General features: G+C 38.1%; 1 protein-coding gene across 1 annotated transcript in view; it reads right to left on the bottom strand.

Moving 5' to 3' along the window:
• The window catches only part of LOC139727723 (ras-related C3 botulinum toxin substrate 1-like), a 53,189-nt gene that overhangs the window by 21,877 nt on the left and 3,779 nt on the right, over window positions 1–27,533 (bottom strand). Inside the window, exon 2 of the mRNA XM_071638701.1 lies at window positions 7,976–8,047. Coding sequence (XP_071494802.1) covers window positions 7,976–8,047 — 72 coding nt within the window. The remainder of the gene's footprint in view (window positions 1–7,975; window positions 8,048–27,533) is intronic.

The following is a 27,533-nucleotide window of genomic DNA, read 5'->3' on the forward strand; positions in this document are numbered from 1 at the left end:
CAATGCATATTTTGAAAAGTCTTTGTTTCAAAAGTGTTTGAAGACAAATATGTACTGCTAATGGTGAACTGGCCTGTGCATGCCGCACCTTCTTTCTTCAACCTCATCCCCAAGAGATTCGATCCTAAAATCTCCGTGCACATTCTCTGTAAGGGTTCTTTGAGAGTAGGGGGTCTTGAGCTTCATAACCAGGGCGTGGACGTGTGACGAGCACTCTTTGGTTAACCCTTTCAGTACTTGTACTATGAATCGTCACTGACATCATAAATGCAGTGTAAATGTACATACAGGACTGATCGAGTTAACCTGTCGCTGAGAGGCATGAACTTGTGGCAGTGGCTTACATCTTTTGGGCCACAGGAGGTGTGTTCTCCTATCAGATAATGCATTGCAGTGGTGATGTTTAAAGAGGGGGGAAAAGATTCGATGCAGGTGTTGAGGAATTCTCGTGCACCACATCGAGATTAAATTAACACAGCATCACATCATCCAGTACAGTGCACAAACCAAGAATTGAAAAACTCAAAATTATCATCTACATATCTTTACGTAATTCATTTGTTCTGTTAAACGGAATTTTGATATAACGAAAGAAAACTGCCGGTGTTAGAACGGGAGTCGACTGTAATCCCATTTTGCTGTTCATGACTGCAAAATGAGCAGTAATTTTAATACAAGAGAGCTCGGACGGAATGCCCCGGCTATTACAACTAAAATTTGATTGGCAATTACGTCGGGCATGACTTCTCATCTTGTACATGTATTAAGGAACGCTCATTTTAGTCACTGCATGATATGTATAATATGCCAGGTACAGTTGGCTACTAGTATGTGTCTCTTCTGTCACGACGCGCGCGTCCATGCGAAAAGGCGGGAAAAGGTGACGTCGAAGACCGTAAAGAGCACATCTGTCGGACAAGACTCAACGACTTTCGCAGGTAGGATGGGGAAGTCACGCAGTCACGCGCAATCAGCTTACGTGACGACCCAATTACAATCCGGCAGCACTGAACCTCTTTCGCTCGTGCAGAACATAATTTACCGGGCGTGAGATCACGTAGACAGACAGACTAGGTTCTCATGATCAGTTATGTTGCCTTTATATTCGTCCGTCGCCTTCTGCAACCACACCATGACCGGATAGCATTTTTGTGCGTTCAGCCCACTTCATGTATATAACTAATTTGTTTGGCCTTACACCCTTTCTTAGCAACGTACAAATACAGGAGTAGTCAGTGACATTACATACTGATACAGTACATTAGAAACCTTTCAATACCAACGATTCACTGACCGAAATGACCAGATTGTTTATAATCGGTAAACTGAAGTCCACATTTTGTAATATCACATGATTTTGATCAAGGGATGTCTACCGATGTAAGGGATACCTGTGTGCAAAATTTGCGGTGTTGGCCTATACCTACATCCAGATTTGAGGATGGGTACGAGCGTAACTTTCATCCTATCTCTCCCCCTTTTACGGTATATATATAAATATGAATATATGTTCATCTTGGAACTTTCCTCGAGTTGGACTTAGAATGTTGTAATTATAAGAAGAACGAGTCTCAAATTCACCATGGATCCAACAAGAAGGTTTTTTATTTTACATTTTTTTTCTTCTTATAATTATATATATATATATATCACTTGGAAGGCATACACACGTGTATGGGCACACACATGTAGGCTACACAACAATCAAGACCTTTGTGTGTGTATATAGCCCCAAAATAGATTTGAATACTAGTATTCAAAGCGCGGTAAAAATAAAATGAAAGTGAGGGTAAATCACGCATGGACGCAATGTTGCGATCAAACCAATAATAACCCGTTGATGACTCATCACCACAAATCACCAACTGATCATCGTGAACATAATTTTTCGTTGCATATATGCCTCACGTTCACTTTGCACGTGATGACTTCAACATTTTGAAATCTCTATACTCACCCACATTACCTGAATTTCTCACAAAAAGTGTGCTTCACATCGCTTTATCGTGATTTCAAAAACGCAAAAGCTCCGTCGATCGGGATGGGGCATCCCCCTCCCACACTCTCCCCCTCTACCTCATTAGACTTTGTACATACACACAGATGATGCACACGCGGAATAAGAGCTAAATGCCGTGATTTTGCTATTTAGTATTAACACTTTCCTGAAAAAAAAATCTACATTATTTCCGTAAATATATTTTTTGGGGGGAGGGGGGAGGGGCTGGGGGAGCTAGAAAAAATCCAAGTATTGAACCAAAAGTTTGCACCAGATCGCTCAATTTCAGGTCTGAAAATGTAAAATCACCTTCGTGTAGGAGGAGAAATATCCCTTTTGTATATACACTCTCGTGAGCATGCCTTTTCTGTTTGATTGCTTAATAGACAACATTCATGAAATTAATCGTAACAATAACATTATACAAGAAGTTTATTCATATGCTACCACTTTATAGGCAAATTGTTCAATAATAATCCACACCAAAATATCCTGCTATATACCTTAAACAAGTGGGGCCGTTTCAAGTCGATAAAAGACGGAAAACATGCATCAAATTGCACCATTTACAACATAAAAATGCAAAAAGTTCTCACCGTGGGGGGGGGGGGGGAACACCCCCTCCCACACCCTTCCCTCGTTCCCTAAGCTCTCTCGGGCTCGGTCGCTTCGCTCCCTGGCATAGTAGCTACCGCCCTCCCAAGGAAGATCATTATCCAGGATACGCCGGTACGTGTAAGCGGGGGTTTCAAGTTTTTATAGGCAAATTGTTCAATAATATATAATACACATCAAAATATCCTGCTACCTTAAACAAGTGGGGCCGTTTCAAGTCGATAAAAGACGGAAAACATGCATCAAATTGCACCATTTACAACATAAAAATGCAAAAAGTTCTCACCGTGGGAGGGGGAACACCCCCCCCTCCCCCACCCCCTTCCCTCCGCCCTCCCAAGGAAGATCATTATCCAGGCTACGCCGGTGCGTCTAAGCGGGGGTGGGGGGGGGGGGGGGGGGGGTGGGGAGGGGTGACCTTGATATCCCCCCCGGCTGCGCAGCCCCCCCCCCCCCCCAACTGAAAAACGTTCCGCGGCCCCTGATGCACTCAACCCGCATGAGCAGTATTGTAGACAGAGAATGATTTGACAACGTGAAAAAGAAAGGACTCACATTTTAATATTCATTTATCTTCATAAACAGTGATATTCATTATTGAACTACCTTCGATCAGAAGTTAGTTTATCATGTTTATATAGTTTGAGAACCGCAGTTTGATGAAAATTCGCCGACCATTTGCCTTACCCTTACTGGTATCAAAATGAGACAACGCCCGTAATGAGAGCGAGATTCACTGCTGCGTGAATTTCAAAAATACACGTTACACTTTATAGCGTATAGTGAGATTCCATATGCCCTTTAGAATTACTGACTTATTTTCTACATTCTTTCCAAGCAATCCATGGTTTTTGACGTACAGACGCCATGCAAATTCCGCCAAAAAACACAGTGTGAAATACAGTCCCTACTAAAACACACACACACAGTGTCCCACAGTGTGTTCACAGTGTGGTCACATAGTCGACAGTGTGAAAACGCGCGAATTTAACAGTGTAACAGTAAAGATGATGTCACTGTGTGGTTTGGTTTTCACAGAGTGTTCACATGGTAATGTTCCGTGTCACACTGTGAATTGATGATACACAATGATTGTGTTCACATTGTTAAAACTCGAATTTAACAGTGTGAAGAAATTTCACACTGTGTTCACAATGTGTTCACATTGTGTTCATATTGTGTTCACACTGTGGGACACTGTGTTCTTTCCAGCAGGTGTTACATTGAACATTTCAAAGGGTGCACGTCACGAGACCAACATCCACGAGTCACACAGCCCACGAGTCATACATCCCACGAGTTATACAGCCCAAAAGTCATATAAAGCCCAAGAGTCATACAGCTCATGAGTCATACAGCCCATGAGTTATACATCCCACGAGTCATACAGCCCATGAGTTCGACACTTAGCTAACAATTAAGGCCCGCGAGACCGACTCATTAAGCCCGATGTTGTACCTGTCGAACTCGTGGGCTGTTTTTACTAGTGTCGAACTCATGAGCTCTACTTGACGAGTGTCGATCTCATGGGCTATATGACTCATGGATCTTTTTTCAATGTCAAACTCATGGGCTGTATGACTCGTGGGTGTTGGTCTAGTGGGATGACCCCGTTTCAACAGTGTAAACATATTAGTGTCCACAGTGTGTTTACATTGTGGCATTCACATTATAGTCGACGTCGTGTGAATACACATTGTGCAAGCAGATGATCCAGAGTTTGTACAGTGTGCGAACACACACGTGACACTGTGGATTATGCGAACATCGAACATACTGAGAACACTTTGCTCTTTCAAGCATTTCGAACAGTACCCTATAATTCCAAAATATTCCCCATACAGTTTGTGCCTGCCGCTGATTTATAAGAAGCACGTTCATTCAATATTCCTTTCTATGCCCAATTTGATTTCATTAAGTAGAGCACAAACAAATCAACAGTGAAAGTTGTTCTACGATAGGGCAAAAGAGGTAAGAAATTTATGGAACTGTAAAGGTTGATTTGTTTTCGAGAAACCATGATAATAGACAAAATCACGAAGGAAAAATTTGATGAGGGAAACGAAATCATCGTCTCACAAGTCCATCAATAATTTCAAATGATTTGCTCCTTTGCAATGTATTCGAAATGACTTAAAAATCATAGTCCTCGCCTCGATTCACTTTATATCAACCTTGTTATGATATAGCAATGATGGGTTTTTGATGGGCGGTTAAATTTGCCGAGTGCCGCGGAAAGAAATTACGACAATTTTACGAGTAAATCAATGTGATGTGAGGCCATGACAATATCGCCTCAATCTAATGGCTTATGTGAGTATAAATGATAGCACTGCAGCATAAAACATGAGGAAATTTAATGGAACAGAGTCAAATAGTCGCAACATAAAACAAAACCCTGTAAAGTTGATTCCTGTTTTGCGATGGAAAGATCTACACTCGAACCCGAGTTTAGTTGGTTCTCACTGACACTTCCATTTTATGAGTGCAGGCATCTTACCTGTTTTGACATAGCATTTGGGAAGCAGCGTAAAGTGGAGAGGCAGCAATGAGCATATAGGCCCTATACTTATGCATGGCGAGTAATAACTAGGCACGAATTGTCGACCCAGTGTTCGAGAGGGGGAAGATTAAAAATGCATGGTTTACACGCATGGTGGATAGCATTTAATGAAACGACTCTCTGGGTGAAAAGTAGTAACATTAATTTGATGACTACCATTACAGTCTATTTTTGTTTCTTTGAACAGTTATTGAATAATACAGTGAGCGATTGCACACAAATTCACGGGTCAATGAAGGCCCTACCATTAGTGTGAAAAGTAAACGATTGTAATGCATTAAGCATGTAAGAACGATAAAAAGACAGTTTCACCTATGCAATTACATACATGTACAAGTAAATAGAAAAATTAGTTAGTTGAATTTTGCCTTATCTAAAAAAAAAATGAAACAAACACGCAAACAAAACTTGGTTGCTATGTCTCTAAACCAAATCTTCAGCTTGTTTTACGTAATTATGATGGTTGCAATATATGATTCTGATCACGGACAATTCTGTCATAAATTGATCACTGTAGATTCACAATTCCCCTGCTCAGTATCAATATAGCTTGGCTCAACATTAGGAATAAAAGCTGATTAAGGCATGTACAATTCTCTACGTAAAGGCAGAAGTCGATAGTGGATTTAAAATGTTCGCGGCGCTAAAAGAGAAAATTACATTAACTATTTATCATGTTCACGCTTCCGAAGGCTATCAAAAGAATATTAAGTCAAAATCATCATGCATTTCAGTCCATTTAAGTCCCTGAGGATAAAATGTGGAAGTGAAAGAAGCAGAATTGAGGAGGGGAAAGGAAGGTAGGGTGCTGAATGATTAAGGATAGGGGAGTGGAGGAGGGGAGGGGATGGGGAAATGGGGTGGAATGGAGGGTGGAGGTGGAGTTTAGGGGATGGGAGAGGATGGAGAGAAGTGGGGAAGATAAAGGGAAAGAGGTACCCATAGTAGTAGGTCCTACCTCCTTGGATAGGAGAAAAGTGTATCGGATTGAAAGAGGAGAATGGTTTAGTGGGGAATAATATTTGAGGAAGAGATTGAAGTGGACGCGAGGGTGCAGTGGAGTTTAGGGGGTGGCAGGGGTTGGAGGGAAGTGGAGAGGAAGAGATAGGAGCATATAGGGGAAAGAGGAGGGGATAGAAGTATATTGCATTGAAAGAGGAGAAGAATAGTGTAGGCGAGGGGGGGGGGGGGGACCCTGTTTGAAAGAACACAGTGTGAAAGAAGATGTGAAACACAGCGTTAACACATCGTGAACACAGTGTGAAATCTTTCCACTGTTCAATTTGAGCGTTTTAACATTGTGAATACATCGTGACTCATAAATTCACAATGTGAGTCATCAAAACTCACAGCGTGAAACAGAAATTACTATGTGAACTCTCTGTGAAGAAAAAAAATTGCTAAATGGAGATATTTGCGATTAAAGGTCAAGAAAAATAAAGAGAATAATAAGAAAATGTTTGCTTCTTTTGAACATAACTTTAAAAATTTACCTTTATATGTAGTGACCAATATATCATTTTTTAGGTATTATTTTGTACTTTATGACAAAGACCGTACTTCAAAATCTTCAAAAATGGACTTATCGGTTTTTGCAAACAAACTCTTCATATGTCATTTGAGGAAGTCGAGAAAAGTGGTAGTGAGTGGAGTGAAGTGGAGCCGATGATGAGAATAGGGGACATGTAGGGGTGGGGGGGTGAAGAATTTTTGAAGACGGGGATGGGAGGGGAGGACAGAAAAGCAGAGGGCTGTGGAGGAGAAGAGTAGTGTAGAAGAGAGGGAATGACATTTTAGGAAGTGGTATGTGGTAAGGAGTGGGGAAAAGTTATGTACATGGGAACAAGAGGAACATGAGAAGGCAGCCAATGGAGTATGAGGGGAGGGGTTTATTCAAAGAAGAAATCCACCAAAAAACTTCATAAGAAAGAGAAGAATATTCCCTTCAAAACGATGTAAAAATGACAAAAATCGGATAAGAAATAAGGAAAATATGACATATTGAAATTTAACATTTTTTAGAAAACATTTGTCGATCAGTCCTTATGAATAAGTATTATTCAAATGAGCGAGTTGATGATGTCATACACCCCACTTTTTCATGTGTGTTCTACATAAAATTGGGGAAAATTGTTATTTTTAGCTAATACAAGTAAAAGCGTGTTCTCATACCAAGATATATCATAGTTAACGTTTGTTCTTTTGTATTTTGGGTGGTTCTTAAGACAAGTTTTATATTCATATGTCGAAAATGTGAAATTTTTGTTATTTCTGTACATGAAATGAATAAGAAATTGTGAGAGCATGACAACGTCAACTTGCTCATTTGATTATTCATAAGGACTGATCAAGAAATGTTTTCAAAAAAGTATGACATTTCTAAATGTCATATGACATTTCTAAATGTCATACCTTCCTTATTTCTTATCCGATTTCAGTCACTTTTGTATCGTTCTGTATATATAGGTAATATTTGCCTCTTTCTTTTGAGATTTATCTATTTTGGGGTTTGGTTTCCTCTTTAAGGAGGGGAAAGTGAAGGGGACAGGATTTGGTTACGGCAGGAGATGGTAGTGGACGGGACGGGAAGTGGGGCGGGAGGGGGTGGTTTGAAAGTTTATGGGAGTTGAGGGAAGGGGGAGGGAATTTGCTAGAAGTGGAGGAGGGGTAAGTGGAAGCCAGTCAATCAGAGGGAGTTTAATAGTGGGGGAGGGGATGGGTGACTCCGTAATAGGGTAGATAGGGGTGAAGGGGTGATGATGTGAGTCACAGAGCACAGCGCAGCTTGGTATACTCACACAGTCGGAGCGTACTCCCCGGGGAAGCGGTTGGTCGTGTAAGATATCAGTAGACAGGTCTTTCCGACGTACCTGCGTTCAACAAATGGCAGAAGAGTGACAGAAGAGTTCATTACTGTGACAATAAGATATCAATTACTGCTGAGAGTATTTCAATTCCATTTCTAGATATCTTTTTTTTTTAATATGAATGACTCCTCAAAGAATTCTACAAGTTGAAAACAATTAATGGGTTTCTACGGAGATTGTGTAGTTTTTGGTTATGATGGGGCTTCAGATTTTTAGATTTTTTTTTTATTGGTGATTAATATGAAAGAGCATACAATTCTTAAAGGAAATCAAAGTTTATTTGATGAAAAATCGGTTGTGAAATGACTAAGATATCCAGAAACAAAGTGGTCATAATAAAAGGTGGGACCCAACTTTTATTGGGATCCCTTTGTCTTCTTGGGACATCTCAGCCATTTCAAAACCGATTTCCATCAAATGAACTTTAATTTCCTCTTAGAATCAGGGCCCTGTCAAAAAAAGCTGTTCGTAAAGTTACGAACGACTTACGAGCGACTGGTGATTAGTTCTGATGTGCTATACTTATCAGAATTTCAATAATTCAGCACAAGAACTGATCACTAGTCGTTCGTATAAGTCGTTCGTAACTTTACGAACAGCTTTATGAAACATCCCCTGGTCCTATATTCTTGCGGTCGGCTACACGTCACTTCCGGTCGACTGGAGTGAAAACAAACAGCTTGCAAGCGCTAAGCCTGCATTAATGCGCATACTGCATGCTGTGCATGTGCGACGCGTGTAATTTATGTGCAACTCTACGCAGCTCAGACATGGGGACTGTTTTTCATTATTCATTTTGTCATTTGTGCCATCATTCATGAGATACATGCATCATGTCTTGCCAGCAATATTCTAAAAATCTGGATCCTGTCGATCGATCGGTCCCGGTATTTTGCCAAGTTTAAGGCGGCCGGACTGGACCTGTGCCCGTATGAAATCGCGGCAGGACTCTGGATCAACGACCCGACAAAATGGCCAGATGTGCAGTAGAACCTCTTTGAGTAGGCCCTACCCCGATATCTACGCTTACTTAGTACCTCATAGAAACTTCAGGTAGGTCTAACGTTAGTACTGTAGTACTTTAGGGTAGTATAATTTAGAGTAGGCCTAGGGCCTAATCCTGCCGCCCGCACAGCTACAGTACCAGCTTGCGCTAGCGCTATGCTCGCGGGGCGCCCCGGCAGAAAACACGTACAGCGTTCACTCCATACAACTCCAGGCTCACGCGAGTGGTTTGTTTTCACTCCAACGCTATCCATGACCCCGTGACACGCAAAATACCCGGATGTCCGACCATGAGAATGGTCTCTCATATTTTATTTTTCATAAGTAGTTTCTCATTATCTTAAAAAAAAAAACCCACTGAAGCTCCATCTCAAGCAAAAGTATGCCATACCTATCTGTGCTACACAGTAAGGACCCCTTATGAGTGTATTTTCTGTGTGTGTGTGTGTGTGTGTGTGTGTGTTTGTGTGTCTGTCTGTCTGTCTGTCATGAAAACTAATTTACTTGATGGAATACAATGTCAATAATGTCTATTGCTCGATGTTATTTAACTGCTAGGCGATGCCGAGTGTGTGAAGCGGCTTGTTTCCGACTCTACGAAGGAGAGAAGAACACCTCACGAGCAATTAATGGATTTAATTAGAAGAGTAGTGTAGGGGTAACGGACGTACGACTATAGACCCTTTATTTTTTTGTCAGTAAAAGCTTGGTTAGCTGTACATTACGAGATCAATCTAATTCAGGTGTATCATACTGTCTTTCATCTGGTAGGATCGAGGTTCTTACTACACGCATTCTCCAACTTGCCAATTACTCTGAATTGATTGACATGCAATCTATTGTTAGACGTGTTCATACACTGCTTTAATATGTCGGGGATATTCATCCTTCCCGATTGGAGATGATACGGTTTGTAGTTCAGAGAAATATATTATGTAGATGGATGGCTATAATCATGCATAGAGAAATGGATCTAAGAATAGATAGATCCTGAGATGGATAGATTGATGAGCAGACAACCAAATAGATGGAAAATTAATATTTGTATAGATAGATAAGTCAATAAGGGACAAACAGATACATTATAAGGAAAGATTAACAAAAAATATAAACATAAACAGAGTGATTATTGGTATATTGAGAGAATGAGGTAGATAAGCAGATATCATAGATCATCTAAGAGTTCTTGGACTAACACAGGATAAACTCGCAATGAAAGAGCATTTAACTACGCTGTTCTTTTCTCGCACTAACTTGCACCAGGGAGGTGAGGCCCCTCCCTGCTTGCACATGTTCATGAGCACGAAAGTATATATACACGCTGTCAACGATATCATCATTTCCCAAGAGGTCAAACAACTATTGTGGTTTTGCAACATAGCTGTGCGAAGGAACCTGCTACAGAGGAAGTCATTCAACTTCCCTTTCCAATTCACGGGGGAAAACTTACCTTATACCATTATTGCAGCATTTGATAACATTGCTGGTTTGTTTAAAAAAAAATCCTCGGCATTCGTTTTGTTTTGTTTTGTTTTGTTTTGTTTTTGGTAATATTGTTATCATTATTCTTAATCATTGCCGGGCAGGTATGCATGTTCGACTGAATGATATCGGAGTGTACGAAGTTCATTAAGCAATATGACTCAGTTTAATAATTGTTCAAACAGTAGCCTATACTTCAAGCACTTGCTGAGAACTCATTTATCGGCAGACAAATAATACCACGGACTTCACAAGGTCACCTATATTATAGACATAGCCCCCGCTTATTGACAAGCACATCCTGACTATACGACATGTTGCTTGTGAGTTGCCATGGTAACTGTTTCATTCGCCTTGTAGTGCTAAGAGCAAGGGTATCATTTCTCATGCAGCCACAACAAAGGGGAACCCGAAATCGATACAGATGTTGAGAAATGGGGCAAAGATAACTACATCGGAAAAGAAGCATTAATGGGGCAAAAAGGAATGGTCAGGAAATTGAGTAAGTACGTCCCCGCAATCCCAAGAGTATAGGTCATATCAGTTTCAGTTGAACAATATACGCGAGACAGAAATATGTCAAGTGCTGTATTGATTAAAGGTAGTTAATCAATACAACATTTGCTCAATTCACATTCTGTCAATCACAGCATTTCATACATCAATTTATTGTATTTTCATCTACTCCGTCTTCTGAAAAGAAAAACAACAACAGCAACAATTGAGTCCCACTCACAGCCATAAAGACCTGCTTTACAACGGACACAAATGTGAACAGTGAATGACCAATCGATTTGTACGGACACACAAAAAATGGAAAAAAAAAGAATAAGAATGATCAATATTAAAAAGTATACTGCCTACTGGTATAAAAATATCATCCAATATCATCTAGTCTGTAAATAGTCGTCTGGTTATAATCACAGAATCGTATTACCTTTCCCTCTTCAAACGCAGATAATGTTATACGTCCCATTTTCACATTGTATTGAACAGCTAAAATATCCCTAAGAAATCTTAAATAGTCAAGATTCATAATGTATTACCTACTAAATAAGGTTCTCTCAGTTACATTTATTGAGCGATATACATGTATACATGTCTGCATACAAAACTAATCCTCCTATTTTTTATATACATTTCGCAAATTAAAAAAAAACAAACAAATCAGTATGAGCTTAAATCAGTTTATCAGCTAATCGACTATATAACTTCGTAAGTTGGAAGACATTGTGAGCACAGGCACTAATCTTTCTCTCTCTTCTTTTTAATGCTGCTTCTCGATTTATACTGTCTAGCTCCAAGTTACGATACCGGGAATATTACGATGCGGCACCCAGGCAGCAAGCGCCATTCTATGGTATACTATATAGCTCGAGGGATGCATAACACTTACCGCGGCAGCTGCTGACATTTCGCGCTGGTTCCGTTACCGCCGACAAATCGGGTAAATTGAATGAAAGAGTTTTGTTTTAGTGAAAGTGTTTTTAGCGATTATAGGAAGAGTATCCTGTCTTTGCCCAAGACAGCTCAATTCCAGGAAATTCGCATCTCTGCCGTGACGTGTCACTTTATAATGTGTGACTTTAGTCACTTCTTTATGTGCACAAACCTTTTTAAAATGTCGATCAATTTATTATGCAAAGCTGGTCTTATCGTACTAGGCTGTATGTATATAATTATGCATATATGAGTGCATGAGTGAACACCTTTTTATTTGTCCTCAAAGGCACAAAAGTAAAAAAATGCAAAAATTGGCATGTTGTCTATCATTTGCAAATGCCCTTTAAGATAACAATGATAACAAAAGACCAATTTAACACATTGAGAGACATGAATGAAATAGCAAAAATAAGTATTCGTTCTTTTCATCTCTTAATAACCTCAAACGAAATCAACGTGGGAAACTAAAGGGGGAAATTAGAATTTTATGTCAACTCAAACTTCAAATGACATAGGGAGCAAGGGCACAAAGATGATTAAATCAACAGAACATCTTTTTTTTTCATTCTTTTAATTTGGTAATTTAAGAATTCATGAGAAAAATTCAAAAACCAAATACAATTTACAATTTTTTTATTCGAGAAATCAATTCAAATTCCTACCATTTTCATTAAAACATTGCTTTTTTTCTCTCATTTCACTTGAATTCGGATTTGACAGAAGATTCTTCATTTTCCTACATCATTTTTAGCGCTTATTGATCTTTCGGGCTTCAAATATATTGTAGAGATCATAGGTTTATTTTTGAACTTAATTCATGTTTTATTGTGTTAGGTTTGTCTTTTCTTCTATGTATTGTTACATGGAAGAGCACTTACGCACGAATGACAACTTATTCATTTTTGCAATTTTACTTCGTAAAGTTTCCCTTTTTATTGACTTACCAAGTTGATAGCCAATTAGATTACCTTTCATAATATGATATACATGTATAATACATTGACATTTAGCTAAACATTCCATGAGAAATATAAATTAGAAAAAGTGTTTACTTTCTTTCTTTCTTTCTTTCTTTGCTGAATGTATTATAATTCCTTCTTTTTTGTAATCAGTAGGATGTAGATGAGACCACATTGTGTGGCAGGAGTTATACGGACGGAGAGTTTCAGGGCTTTCCAAATTTCAAATCATGTAGTAGATAAATCAATAGTGCCATGTATATATTTGTGGAATTTATTGTGGTCCTTGAGCAGATACACAATTAACCGAAAAACTCAAAACATACTACACTGAACAAGGATGATTACATCGAGGCTCACATATTCCCGTATAAATATAGCTGTAACTCCATACCAATACCACTTGTGTAACAAATTCACCTGTGGAGAATATATGTGATATATATATATTGTATATGCAAATGTCATATTGTATTGTATACTTTTGTCGAAAATGAAATGAAATGAAATGAAATATATGCATGCTTTCTTCTTTTGTTGTGCTTCCTTGAGCACCAAATCGTGCATTCCTAAGTAAAGCTGGTATGTCATCATTTTTGTCCATTGTGATCTATTATGAATTGTGAATACATTATTATTACTCATCCCAATCACCATAAATTCTGAACTCTGTATCCAATAAAACCAGTTTAAAGCAGTTCAAATGCAAAAGTCTGAAAAAAAGAAATCTGAAAAAAAAATCTTTAAAGATCTCAAGCGTTATATTCGCACCGTTGAAGCCTGTGTTTATGTATACAGTTCAGTATGATAGGTCAGCTGTAATACATCAGATTTTTTTCAGGAAGAATTTACACAAATTGTGACATAGATAAAGCCGTAAACTTGTATTCAGAATCGCAAAAGAAAGAAAGAACTATGACCTTTTGAATGCTGGAAATCATAAAACATGACGTTGTACAGTGTATCGGGAAAAGACAGAGCCCAATGTAGGTTGATGAGGTGCGATTATGAAAATCATAAGATAGAGGTATACATTGTAGATTGCTTTGCCTGTGAAAGAAAAGGGGATTACCCCCGTGCTCAATGTCAAATGTCTCACATACCTCCGACCATACCATGCATACGGAGTTAAGCAAGCAAGTTTTCAGCCACTCGCTTTCTATATAAGCTGATAAAACACTTATGTTTCAAAACTGCCATAACGTTACAATCTCAGTTTGAGTGGCGCCACAGTTTATATACACCACTGTCAGCCACAACTTCCGAAGGTGGATTTGTAAGTCTATCAACTTTAAGAAGGAATATCGGCTTGATTGATTAATATATTCCTTTAAAAATGAAATCTACGAACCATAGATCTACGAACCATAGATCAAAGTAGTGGACTCCAATTGTCAAAAATCATATTACATGTAGGTTTGAGTTACTGCATTAGTTTCTTTTCAAGCATCGTTTTCATTCAATAACTGTCACAAACAAACACACACACACACACACGCCTTATGCACAAGCAGTTCGCACTTCCGGACCCCTTCACTTTACTTCTCATATTGTTGTCAAGACATTAGGTTGTCTATTCAATTAGCAAACGGTTAATAAAACCATAGACATGGATGCATTTAAGATTGGAATGGAAATTAATGATTAAACATGTATGTCAGCCGTAAGAGGGTGTCTGCATGTACCTCGGCCTGTGTGTGTGTTTGTCTGTGTGTGTGTGTGGGGGGGGGGAGGGGATATGGTCTATTGATTCTTGCGCGGGGGATCCCGTATGTAAAACACAAATGGAACATGCTTTTTCACGCACTAATGACTATGCTACCCAGTATTCATTCCAAACGCAATTATAGCCCTTGTGCAATTCTATTACACCTCTACCTTCGGCATCAGTTAAATAAACTTGCACTTGGGCTAATTATGCATTTGTCGTGTGTATTATTATTCTAGTATAGTGCATTCAAGATCGTGTATGTACAGGATATATACAGCTATTATTATAATGAATCCTCCTCATCAACATCACAGCCCAGAGTTTTATCAGGATCAGTTGACATATTAGGGCAATTCCGTATGGGAAGGGCAAAAACAGCAAAATTCAAAGTTACGTAAATGCTCAGAAATTTCAGTTTCCCGTACAGACGGATTGTTGTATTTACGGAAACAAAAAACCCTTTACCAATAACTTTCCTCGTTTTTGTTGTACACACTTTTGAAGTTGGAAGACTATTTATTGTATTTATCTAAAATCTTACAATATTAAATGAAAATTTAAAATGAAACAACTTAGATATCTCTCTGCTTTATCCATACTTCCACATCTTTATTCCTATGCTTCAACAATCACATTTAATGAAGCAATCAGTCACTCTCATTATGATATTTTTTGGCTACTGACAAATTGACGTAATTCCGTTACCATAAAATTGAAAAAAGTTTTCTCCTGAACAAACTAATCACTGATTTTTTCTCCCCTTGTAAATTTTTCTCTACATGTGACTCCCTGAAAAGTCACAAAACATTTTGTGAAATATCTCCTTCAGTTCTTCTGTAATTGTGGTAACGGAATTACATGGTAACGGAATTACATGCACATCTAATATGGAAGAGAATGACATATCCTACTTTCGTGCCAATATGTAATTGAACTGTCCATGAAATAGCTTCAGGGCATTATTATTGAGCTTAACAGTGTTAGTGATTGGCAGTAAAGGAGTGAAAGTTGAAATATATGTATGGATACACTGACATGACTCAACATACAGTGTAGCTGGATGCCTCTGACAGTGAGTCCTGACATCAGGGTACACGCTTGACAAGACTTCTTGTGCTGAAAGTCTCCTCCCTTCCTTCACCTTCTCTCATGTACAAGAACGACATGTGTACATGGAGACTGTGCTAACTGATAACTTTATAAGGTTTGCTACAGATACTCATTCTCAAATGTAAAAAATCATACTGAATTCTGAGATATCAATTTGTATATTTTCTCGCTAAAAAGTCTCATGGTTTCATACAAAATCTAAGTATAGTGATGAGGGACTATTGAATGGATGTGATGCAGCATAAATTGAACAAAGGTTACAAAGAAGAGGAAGGACATAAAATTTCTTTAAAAGGAAAAGAGAGCACTGCTACTGACAGAGAGAAATGAACAGGATAATTTTTGTGAGGAAAGATCAAGAATTTAAGATAAGGATCATACACAATGTGATAGAAGTCATAACTTGACACGGGATGCCCACTGAATGTGACACCTTTGATCTTTCTGTATGCTAAAGGCTTTATTATCACCAAGTCGATAGTCTGACCTTTTATTGAACATGTCCTGTTTTCATCCTCAAGTCCTTTATCTTTAATGGTAAGTGTATGACTATTACCTTCTTTCATTTGTTTCTTAGATCTTTCCTCCACAGAGACATGGATTTTGATTTTCATGCCCATTTGATACAGAGCATCTGCTACCCTTTGAAATTTGTTCTTTTATCCTTTCTTTTTAAAAGGAATAAAGACAAAAACACCATTTGTGATGAACATTTACCCAGTCAGTAATTGTGATACAGCTCTAAAATGTAACATTTAGGCCTATACTTTCCAATCCTAAGAAGATTTTAAATATCAAAGTCAATGGGCTTCTGCTTCTACCTTTACTCTTCATGTTACCATTTGCTGTACAATCCAGTTTCCTTTCATACAAGTGCCATCACAGTGTATTTTATAATTTGCTTTCAGGCAGTCAAAATACAACTTACTGCAAAAGAGAAGATGCACACTTCTTGTGAGTAAATATTGGCAACACTCAGGATGAGAAAATAGACAAAGTCAAAGAAGAAAGACAGAGACAGGAAACTTGTAGGAAAATTGTAGGCCAAGTCATGATTACAGTCAGTGATCAAATCACTGTCGTGTTTCTGAAGACGTCATTTGGAAATTTTGTGTGGTCAGAAGTAAATACTAACATTATTCACAGGTTGATTCATCTAACTCTTACACAGTGAGCTGCAGATGGATAAAAGAGGCCCTCTTACCTTTCTATGAATTAACAGAATTTGGTGGACTCACTCTCATGGTTCAAAAGTTGTAGTTTGTTAAAGTTATTTTGCTGTTTTCTATTTCCGTTTAGTTTAGTTCATCTTATTTTGGTGGGCTTAAGTAGGACTTACACTGTAAGGGAATTATCAAATTATGCACTACATTATATACCAGGGGGCAACTTCAGCTATTAGTAAAATGTCACAAGTTTTTAGTGATTAATATATGCCACAACATATAGATAATAAGGATTAAGCACTGGTGCAGTACCATAATCATATAAGAAAATTTTCTTTTCTACTTATGATTGAATTGTAATTTGTTATATTTGTCATTGAACCACAACTGCATCTTTTCACTTAACAAATTACAAGTTTCAAGCATCTTTAGTGTTCATCCTTAATATTAAACATTGTGTTCAATGTTGGGGCTGCACACTGTGCTTTTGCACTGTAAATTGGCACTTTATGATTTAGATTTAAATTCAGTGTCAATCCGGACAGTTCTTTATTATTTTCTTATGCATGTGCACATAATATTTATGTAGAATACTTGTAAGTAATTCACACATATTGTCAATTATTGGCATATTTAGGAAGAAGAAAACAGAGAAATCTGTCTTGCATGATATCAACAAAAGAAATACAAGAAAATTTGAGTATTGTTGACTGGATTTACAGAATTGTACTTGTGTAGGGCTATTCTAGCGTAATTCCGTTACCATGTGTCTTAGATGTCATTTACCTGCAGAGTGTGAAATTCTTAACTTGAAAGTAGACAAATTTTGATGGATGTGGTACTTAGAAGTTACGAGATCTTGATTGACATAGTTACGACTTCAAATCACAGTTGTTAGCGTGAACATTTTATGTTTTTTGACAATAAAAACTCATTTGGCACCTATACACTTGTAGCAGTTCAAGGTCAAAGGCTAGAGAGTACTTATTTAGTGGTTATATTATAGCTAAAGGCATAAACAATCTTTATCAAGACATTTCAGAATACATGAGTACCAAGAATGTGTATTTTTTCCAGTGTATTTCAGAAGGAGTAATTCCGTTACCATTTGTGTAATTCCGTTACCACTGACTTTACAGGGAAAAAGCGTGCTGCTTGGAAAATGTGATGAAATATTTGAAAAACAATACAACCGAATTGAAGTCGACACAATCAAAGATGAAATCAGACAACAACCTACAGTGTATGTGTTATAGATTTCAGAGAAACAACTCCCAAAGTCAGAGTTGAAGTTGTGACTAAATTCTCTGGTAATTCCGTTACCATCACACATTTGTACCTCCTTTGTAACCAACCAAGTGAGAACATTTAACAAATTTGTATTTGGGGTGACAGTGTGAGTACCTCTGCATCTTTTAAATGCATCAAGAGAAGGCAAAGTAATCAATCCTGTATACAGGGTGAAAGAATATGAGCCAAAATTCTCTGATTTGTAATTCCGTTACCGCGGAATTGCCCATTAGTGGCAGTGTGAATTTCAAGATAGCAAAGTAGCTGGTTTGAAAATAGAATGTGGGCCCCTAATTGCAGGTGGGGTCTGAGAACTCATTTGGAAATTTCCAGAAGACCACTCGTGAGAACAAAATTTTGAATTGTAACTACCGTGGCTTTTCTTCGTTTTGTGGGAATTTTTGGTTTTATATTTTGCCTTTTTTTTGGGGGGGGGGGGGGGGGGACAATTTCATAAGCCTTGATCCCTAACTTGGTCGATGTTTTAAGTAGATGCCTCTGTTCTACTCTTCTAATTCTGAAGGATTAATTTACTTCGATCCTTCCTTCCTTCTCTCTCCCTTTCCTTCTACACTGTTAGAAAAAAATCAACAAGGTTGTTTAAAATTTTAAACAACCACAAGTTAACCGGTGAATCGCTCAACTGTTGTTTAAAAATTAAACAACACGTAGTTGTTTAAACTTTTAACCCTTTGTTGTTTAAAAATTCTAAACAACTGTTGTTTAAAAGAAATTTAAACAACTGGGGTTGTTTAAAAAAGTTGTTTAAAAATTTAAACAACTGTTGTTTAAAAGTCATTTTATACAACTGGGTTGTTTAAAAAAAGTTGTTTAAAAGTCTAAACAACTGTTGTTTAAATGTAATTTTATACAACTGAGTTGTTTAAAAAAAGTTGTTTAAAACTCTAAACAACTGTTGTTTAAAAGTCATTTTATACAACCGGGTTGTTTAAAAGTAATTTTATACAACTGGGTTGTTTAAAACAAATATTAAATATTCATGTTTAGAATTTAAACAGTTCGTAATCACATATTACTGTACAACTCACTTGTATATAAGCACAATAACACAAATGTTTATTTTTTTGGCCAATTATATATTTCAGCACATTTTCACTGTCTATATCACTGACAACGTATCATTAGAAAACCTTCAATCGGTCAATCTGTCCATCGATGTGCAAACTTATTACAAATAACAAATTGAGCCAATCAAGAATTGTCTCATCCATTTTCAGAATATATACAGAGTAACAATTCTTCTTATACAGTTAACCTTTGATAAGTCGAAGTTCTCGAGAACCGAGACAAACGTGTCGACTTGCGCGGATTTAGTAAAAATATGCAGTTTGACTGCAAAGGAAAAATCACGAGCTTTTGTTATGCTTGAGTTAAGTGATTTCCTAGCTGAATTGACCTCGACTCATCTAAAGCTTAGTGTATTGTCAAATGTACATTTTGATACCACTTACATACAAATGGGGCGCTTAATGCCGTAAAAATCACATTTCACAATATTTCAACTAAACTGCAATGGCAAATTGAATTTGAAACATGAAATAATTTAAGAATTAATTATTATGCATAACATGGATGTGTTCAGCTTGAGCTTATCTATACCTGTGCCACATTGAATATTTTGTTGCTTCATTTCTCATATTGTGTGGGTGCATGGGAACCATCAGTTGCCCTCAGATGGGTCCAAAGGGCTAACTGAATGAACAGTACACAGAGAATGTAATTTTTCAGAATGCTTTTACAGTCCAATGCACACCTTACAGACACATTATCCAGTTTTATAGTGATCATACCCTGATAAGACAAGATAAATCTTGAATGAGTCTTATTTCCTGGAATAATTATCTGATTTTCTTAGAACCACTGACTTTGTTCTTGAAGTGTTTGTCACTATTACATGCGCTTGGAAATCTCATAAGCGAAGCATAAGGGAATGGCCCTCTAAGGATTTGCTTTTCTGTCCCAATACTGTACTTTGTTGCCCCACTAAGAAAATATTACTGAAGGTATTGCACTACACAACTTCTCTATTAACTAGATCATTTTTAGCAATGTTCAATTTGATGTAACAACATTTTGAATCATTTCAGTTGCAATGCTTTTGGGGAACATCTGCAATTGTAAGTCAGGGGTTATTAGATTATATTTCCTTGACAGTACAATGATGACTGTACATATACTGCAGATGGAGAAACCATTCACATTAAGAAATAAGTTTTATCTCTTGTGAAAATTCTACTCCATACCTATATTCAGCATATCTGAACAGACCAAATAACATATACAGTACATTGTAATTATAATGAAACTTACTCCTGTTTACTGGTGTAATTTGAGAAGTCATACCTGCTACCAACACATACAGTTGTTGTTTTTTTCATAACTGGGATGTGCATTGTACAGCACATCTGTCCAGCAAAGATCATCTCTGTCACTCCTGTGATAAAGATGGCAGTAATGAAGATTACTCTATATACAATGAAATAAATTCATAATGGAAATATACATTCTACGAAACAGTTCATCTTGAATTTTATGAAGGCCACATTCAGTACAGAGTGTCACCTCCATTATGCTCAACAGATATGAGGTTTTAATATCACAATTGCTATATTTCTGAAAATTGACTGTCATGCTTCAGTATAAACCTGTGAAGATCTTGCCCAATATTTCATTAAGTGACTACTATGCAAAATACCTTTTTTAATTCATTTCTAGCCCATCTTTATCACAAGTTTTCAAGGGCCAACATTACCCACTAATAGAACAATCTTCTCATGACCTTTGATCTTTCCATGTGACATGTATCCATTACTTATTGAGTTATAAACAAATGAAATATAGATACCAAACCTTTGCTTTGACGAATGACCTAAAATTCAACTTTGTCAATTAAACTTCTGATGACCATGAAAATCTCATTCTACGCATCTAATCTTCCTGATTTGAAGAGTTCAGGTATGTCCTGATCTCTTTCACAGAATTGGACGTCACTTTACCAGGCATTTTGTACACAACTGTCTCCAAGAACTGCCAGGCAGCAAAACATTGAGCCTGGTACTCTACATCTAGGACATAATGCACTTTGAATGCACAGTCCACAGCCTTTGTCAAAGTTGGAAACAAGAATCCCTGTCTCTCTACAACAGGGAGTTTTCGCAAGCACAACGCGGCCTGGAGTTAAGCATGTCGTGTGCGAAATTTGCTTCTGCACATGATCAAATCCGAGGAACGTCCCGTCCGGGGGAAAACGAATAGTAATTGGCCAAAATAGCGTTCGGTCCCGATGCTGGGCAGGAGTGAGCCAGCCAGTCAGCCAACCATTCAGCGATCTTGTCCTCGTGCCTCCGTTCTGTACAGGAAAGCGAAACTGCATAGATATGGGGACGGGAGTCAGAGTACGGGGACTGTCACAGGTGATCGCTTCCTCGTATTCTCGGTCTTCGCGTCGTGTAGCAAAAACTTCCAAATGACAAAGGTTTGCAGTGGCTTCTTCCAGGATCCTCCCATCAGCAAGATGAAGGGCTGTGGTCTCTGCTTCCTGTCAATTTGTCCAATGTAGAAAGCCAGGTCTGTGCCCTCCTGTAAAATGAAATGGAAGTGGAAAAGAAATATGCATTATATACATCTCGATAAAATCTTGAAATAATCTACGCAGAAGTGTTGGGTTGAGGCATTGGTATAATGAAGTCCATCAGAACAGATATATTTCCCACACCTCTCCAATGTTCAAGGTAGAGTTCATAATAAAGTGCCTGGCCAAATTCTGCAACATTTCATTTGCAAACATATACCCTAAATTGGGTATTTTATGTAGTATATAACATCCATGTATTACATTTTCTATTCTTGCAAGGGCTAACCATGACCTGGCTGAATGAATTTTCAACTGTGTGGCCTATGGGAACTTCTGAAAGGCAATTAATTTTATTGCTGGCAAGCCCAGGCAAAAAGTATTATCAAACAAAAACTACTTCTGAATTGCATTTCATTATTTTGGGTAAGTTACTCTTTCCAATACTAGTAGTATAACAACTTTGTCCACTTACATTGTAGGAACGTTAAGGAGTATGCGAGGTCTTTGTTCTTTTTGGTATGGGGGGGGGGGGGGGGGGAGAGACACCCTGTATCACATTGGATGTATATGAGTGGTATGTGATATATTTCTAGCATCTTGCTGAATATAATGATACCATAGGTCAAGTGCAATATTTATTGATAAATGGAATATTCCTTATTGGCGACATTTGGGACCAATTTTGCATTTCATGCGAATTTTTTTCCCCTTTTTATCAAAATGAAAAGGACATATTGATATTGGACAAGTGTGTGATTGAGCAGTCAGGCACAAAATAAAGTAAATATGTATGTTGACTATGTAATATAAGATTTTTTTTTTTTTCATTAAAAAAAAATTATTGTGATTCACAGCATACATTATCAACATAGTAAATTTGCATAAATATGTAGAATCCATGGACTAAACTAACAAATGAAACAGCATAAACTGGGAATTTCTGTAACTATGGACCACAGCTTGATGATTTTTATATTTTGTATTGCAATGTCAAAGTCCATCTCATTATTTTAATAAGAGGGCAACACATCACTTGTTTTAGAAGATTAGCCTCCGAACAGTTAGGTACTTACAGGTTGAAAGTCGTAGAATAACTCCAACGACTCCTGAAAGGAGCACTTGCCCCACACCCTCGCAGTCCAGCCTCGGCAAACTAGCGGCAGCATGCTGAATGCAAGCGTCTCTTTTTCCTCTGTGGAGCAAAATGTATGACACAGGGGGAGTATTTTGAATGATAAGTACAAATATACCCTTTAAAAATATTAACACAATCAAGGCTGATAAAGAGAAATGCTGACAAGTATCAGCTCATATTCAGATGCTAGCTTATGTACTTATATTGTACTTGATTGCAACCAGGATTACTAACTGTGGGGGGGGGGGGGCTGTTTTAAAGTTGTTTGGAGGGTATTGTAGAAAATACTACACATTTTGAATGAGGGACTGATTCTGGCAACGGCATTTACTACCAAGACGGGCAAGTAATTGTGGATGAGTAGAGCCAAACTTGTAAGGCCAAGCATTAGAATTATAATGTTGTAATAATCATCATGCTACTCTACAAAGCAGCAATCAGAGTTACCATGAACTTGAATGAAAGAAAGTTGAATGGTGTTGACAGCCAGTGCCTTAATAAGAATAATCTTGCACTACTGTTAAGTGCTTAACAAAGACTATTGCAATATGAATGACATTTGGGCTTTTGCAGGAGGTTCATGTCATATTCTGGCAGTGCATAAGGCAAGATCAGTTGATATGCATATATCTTAATTAGATTAGCAAGAGCAAGGGATGTTCAAGGTCCAGTGATTTTTATTTCAAGTAGTAGGAAAAAGAATGCAAAAACTTTAATAGTTCATAAAAGACTTCTCTGTTAATGTTATCCTATAATGACAAAAGCTTGATTATCATGTGAGTTGATCAGGCAGTTGAGAAGAAAAGGGGAATGGTAGATGAAGGAGGCAAGGACAAACCGTCCAGAAGTTTCAGTGTACATGAACTGTGGGGCCGTGGGGTGCTACAATGTGAGAGAGGGGCAGGAGACAGCCTCCCCCAAATAATTGTCCAAGCTGTAGTTACAGTCATTAAAGCTGCACTACCGCATGTGATACAAGGAGCGAAAGAAGTTTGTATGAGCACAATTAAAGATGTTCTGAATCCACATGTCATCTCTTGAGGATTCAGTTCCAGCAGGACGAGGTCCAACATGAGCTAAGGAGGGACAATCTCTGCCTGACTGACCTGCCAGAGGGGGCTGAGGAGACAGAGGAAGAGCTTACTGAGGGCGAGTCAAATGTTGCCAAGGAAGTTGGCTTAGACATTTGGAAAGAGGACATCTCATCTTCATGATCTTATCATCATCTTGGGGAAAAGGCAAGAAGGAAAGAGCAGGCAGATCAAAGTCCACTTTATTGCAAACAAAAGAAACAAACTGTATTCTGGGCATTCTAGTCTGAAAGGAAAAGAGAACATGAAAAGTGTGTACATCAATGAAGATCTAAAGGCATGCAATGTGTCACTCGATCAGTGCATGATAAATGCCAAGGAAGCTCATGATGTCGAATCGGCAACAAAACCAAATACGGGAACATGACATGCAAGTTGAATGATGGACAAAGCAGAGTCATCAAGAGCCCGGATGATCTCTTTGATATTGGCTTTGAAATTACAGATCCACTTCAGTTTTTGCAAGTTTTTGCGAAAGTCTTAGAAATTAATTAACAAGCATTGAATGAATTTATCGGTCTAACAATTTTTTTTTTTTATAGTCATGTTCATACTGTAAGTATTTTGTTAATAATGTTAATAAATTCACCTCAACTCAAATGCAAAAAAGGAAAGGGTGGTACTGGGGCTGTAGATTAGAATCTCTACACAGAGCAATACTATTTAAAATGTCCTTGGGAAAGGCCATCGGTGTCACCCGTGTGACGAATAAGCAGCATTTGCTACGATGGACATCTTGATTCCCCATAGTAGAGTACTTTGTCAGCATACATGGCCATGCTGCAAACATCCTGTCTTCAGCCATGATCTCCTGGCTGAAGTCTTGCTTCATCTGTACAAATTAGGGAACAAGATTGCATTTGTAATCATATTAAGGGTGGCCCAGACAGAATGCTATAAACCAAATGGAAAAAAAATATAATACTCATGTTAATAACAAAAACATAAATGATGGAGTGAATTATGCATGATCATTAGCTTCTGCAAAAATGTTCATTCTATTACATTTTTCTCACAAGTTTGTGTGAATTTGCACAATGTGCTTCGTTTGGCATGGAAATCTTGACAGACTGAGAAGAAAGCTCCTAATCTTTGCATAGAAACTTATTTGAAAGTGACAAAAGTGCCAAAAATTGGTTCCAACCACCTACCTACACGAAACAAATAGAACTCTACTAAGGTGGTATATTATTACTACAGGCATTAAGTTTACGTGTGGTGCATAGACTATTGTGCGTTAAAAACACCACAATCTGTTTTCTGTCTTTATCTTCATTTTCTATAGGGGTTCTAGGCCTTTTTTCTACTAAAAGTTTACGTAGACCTTAATTCATCGAGCATCATTGATGGCAATGATGCTCAGTAAAGAATGAATTGCTCCAGCAAAAGTAGCAGAACTTAACTTGCACTTTAGTATTGGATTTTAGGGGGTTCGTTATGTTTACAGTAGATTTTGGTTGTACGGCTGGACCTACTACTCATCGACCGCCTAATGTTTATTTGCTTGATAAGAATATTTAACACTACTAAAATTCATGCAAAAAACTTGACCTACATGATTGAGAAAATCCAGAGCTAGGCTATCAAATGCCTTTGTTCCCTCTTCGATTCGAAGTTTCAGTGCAAAAATATCGCCGTCGAACTTGCATGGCCTCGTTTCAGCTCCCCGCGGTAACGCTCCTTGATCGACCGCTGTTTTTGCATTGACAATGCACGCAAACTGAGTTGTATTGAACACCGTGTTGTACGAAGCTTTTTAGAAACTTCCATAGACATTACATTACGATTCGGTGAAAATCATTCGAAATTTTGTCCTTGATTAAAACCATTAACTTTGTTAATGAACAGTGAATTTTCGCGTTTTCCCACACCATCCTCAACAGTCAAAGCCAATCCATTTTTATGTGCTTTGCGTGCAGTGAAGTGCGTACTAAGCGTTCAGTGCGCCAATTAATACACGGTCGGTCTATTACAAGAGGGTGGTCGATGTAGTAGGGCTATCATACAGCCGACCATAAGTTCTAAATTATGAGGTAGGATTCATAGGAAGAGACATGTCATTGTGTAATTGAACTTAGTCTTAGTTAGCACTAGCACTAGCAGTCTAAAATATAGGCCCTAGCCCTTGACTAGGCCCTAGCATTGCCTAGCTAGATACATGTAGGCCCTAACCGTCACGTTAGACCCTATGCCTAACTAACTTGTTTAAGTTGTGTTAGATTTCTACATCATCGAACTCGGACACTGCGCCTATATAATTGTGCATGATGTGATACGGTGCCTGTTACAACTTAGAAGTTAGAACCGGGAATACTGTACAACGAATAGGCTACTGTACTGTGTCAACAATGGGAATATTCCGTACGCTGATTTAGAGATTAGTTTTTGTAAAAGAAATTCGTATTTTATGTGAAGTTTTGAAAATGTATGTAAGGATTGAATGGCAATTATGCAAGTGTTTATACAAGCACGAGTTGGTTGAAAAACATAATGTACGTACCGGTACAGACGACCTAACTTAACGTACATTAACAGTTTCTTAGATCTTATAACGTTACATGCGAGGCGTAGCGCAGCCCGGCCAAGAACCCAAAGCGTGAGCCGTGACTATGGCTTCATACATCATGCAAATTACAGATGGGCATGAAGCGATGTAACTATCAGTTAAATAAATAAATACCTTGGAATGACTGGCAAAGTTCTTCTATAGCTAGACCCCATTTGCTGAGAATGTTCGTGACTCCATATAGCTGCATTGCAGTCATCGACACCGCCGTCCATCATGATGAATAGCCGCGTATGAGCTGTATGCTAGCTATACGTACATAAACGTGTGATGTACGTACGTGTGTGTGTGTGAGTCGCGCGGTAGGTGGCCGCGGCGCCCGGCGGCGACCGATCGATTGCGACGAAGGATACATGCAGGCGCTCTGATTGGTTCATGACTCTCACATGACTTTTGCCCATCAATTTCTAAACAACGATGTTTAATTGTTTGGACAATCATTCCGAATTGTTTTTAAACAACCGCTGTTTAAGGCAATCAAGCTCCAATTTTCTATATTTAAACAACATTGTTTAGAATTTTAAACAACAATATTTTAAACAACGAAATTTTACACAGCGTTCTAACAGTGTAGCTCTCCTATATGACCCTGCTGGAAAGAACACAGTGTCCCACAGTGTGAGAAACACAGAGTTAACACAGTGTGAACACGGTGTGAAATCTCTTCACACTGCTAAATTCGAGCGTTTAACAGTGTGAACACAATGCGAGTCGTCAATTTACAATATTTGTATGAAATGAAATAAAGCATTACTATGTGAACACTCTGTGAAAACCACGACACAGTGTGAAATCATCTTCACACTGTTAAATTTGAGCGTTTTCACGTAGTCGACTATAAACACACTGTGAACATGCTGTGAACATTGTGTTCTTTCCAGTGACCATCAGTGTAACACAAAACTAAGGCTTACACCACGCTTTCAGCCCGATAGA

This window comes from Diadema antillarum, unplaced genomic scaffold, assembly GCF_040938485.1.
Source record: "Diadema antillarum isolate AM-2024a unplaced genomic scaffold, OU_Dant_1.0 seq00000146_RagTag, whole genome shotgun sequence".
In the NCBI taxonomy this organism is placed as follows: Eukaryota; Metazoa; Echinodermata; class Echinoidea; order Diadematoida; family Diadematidae; genus Diadema; species Diadema antillarum.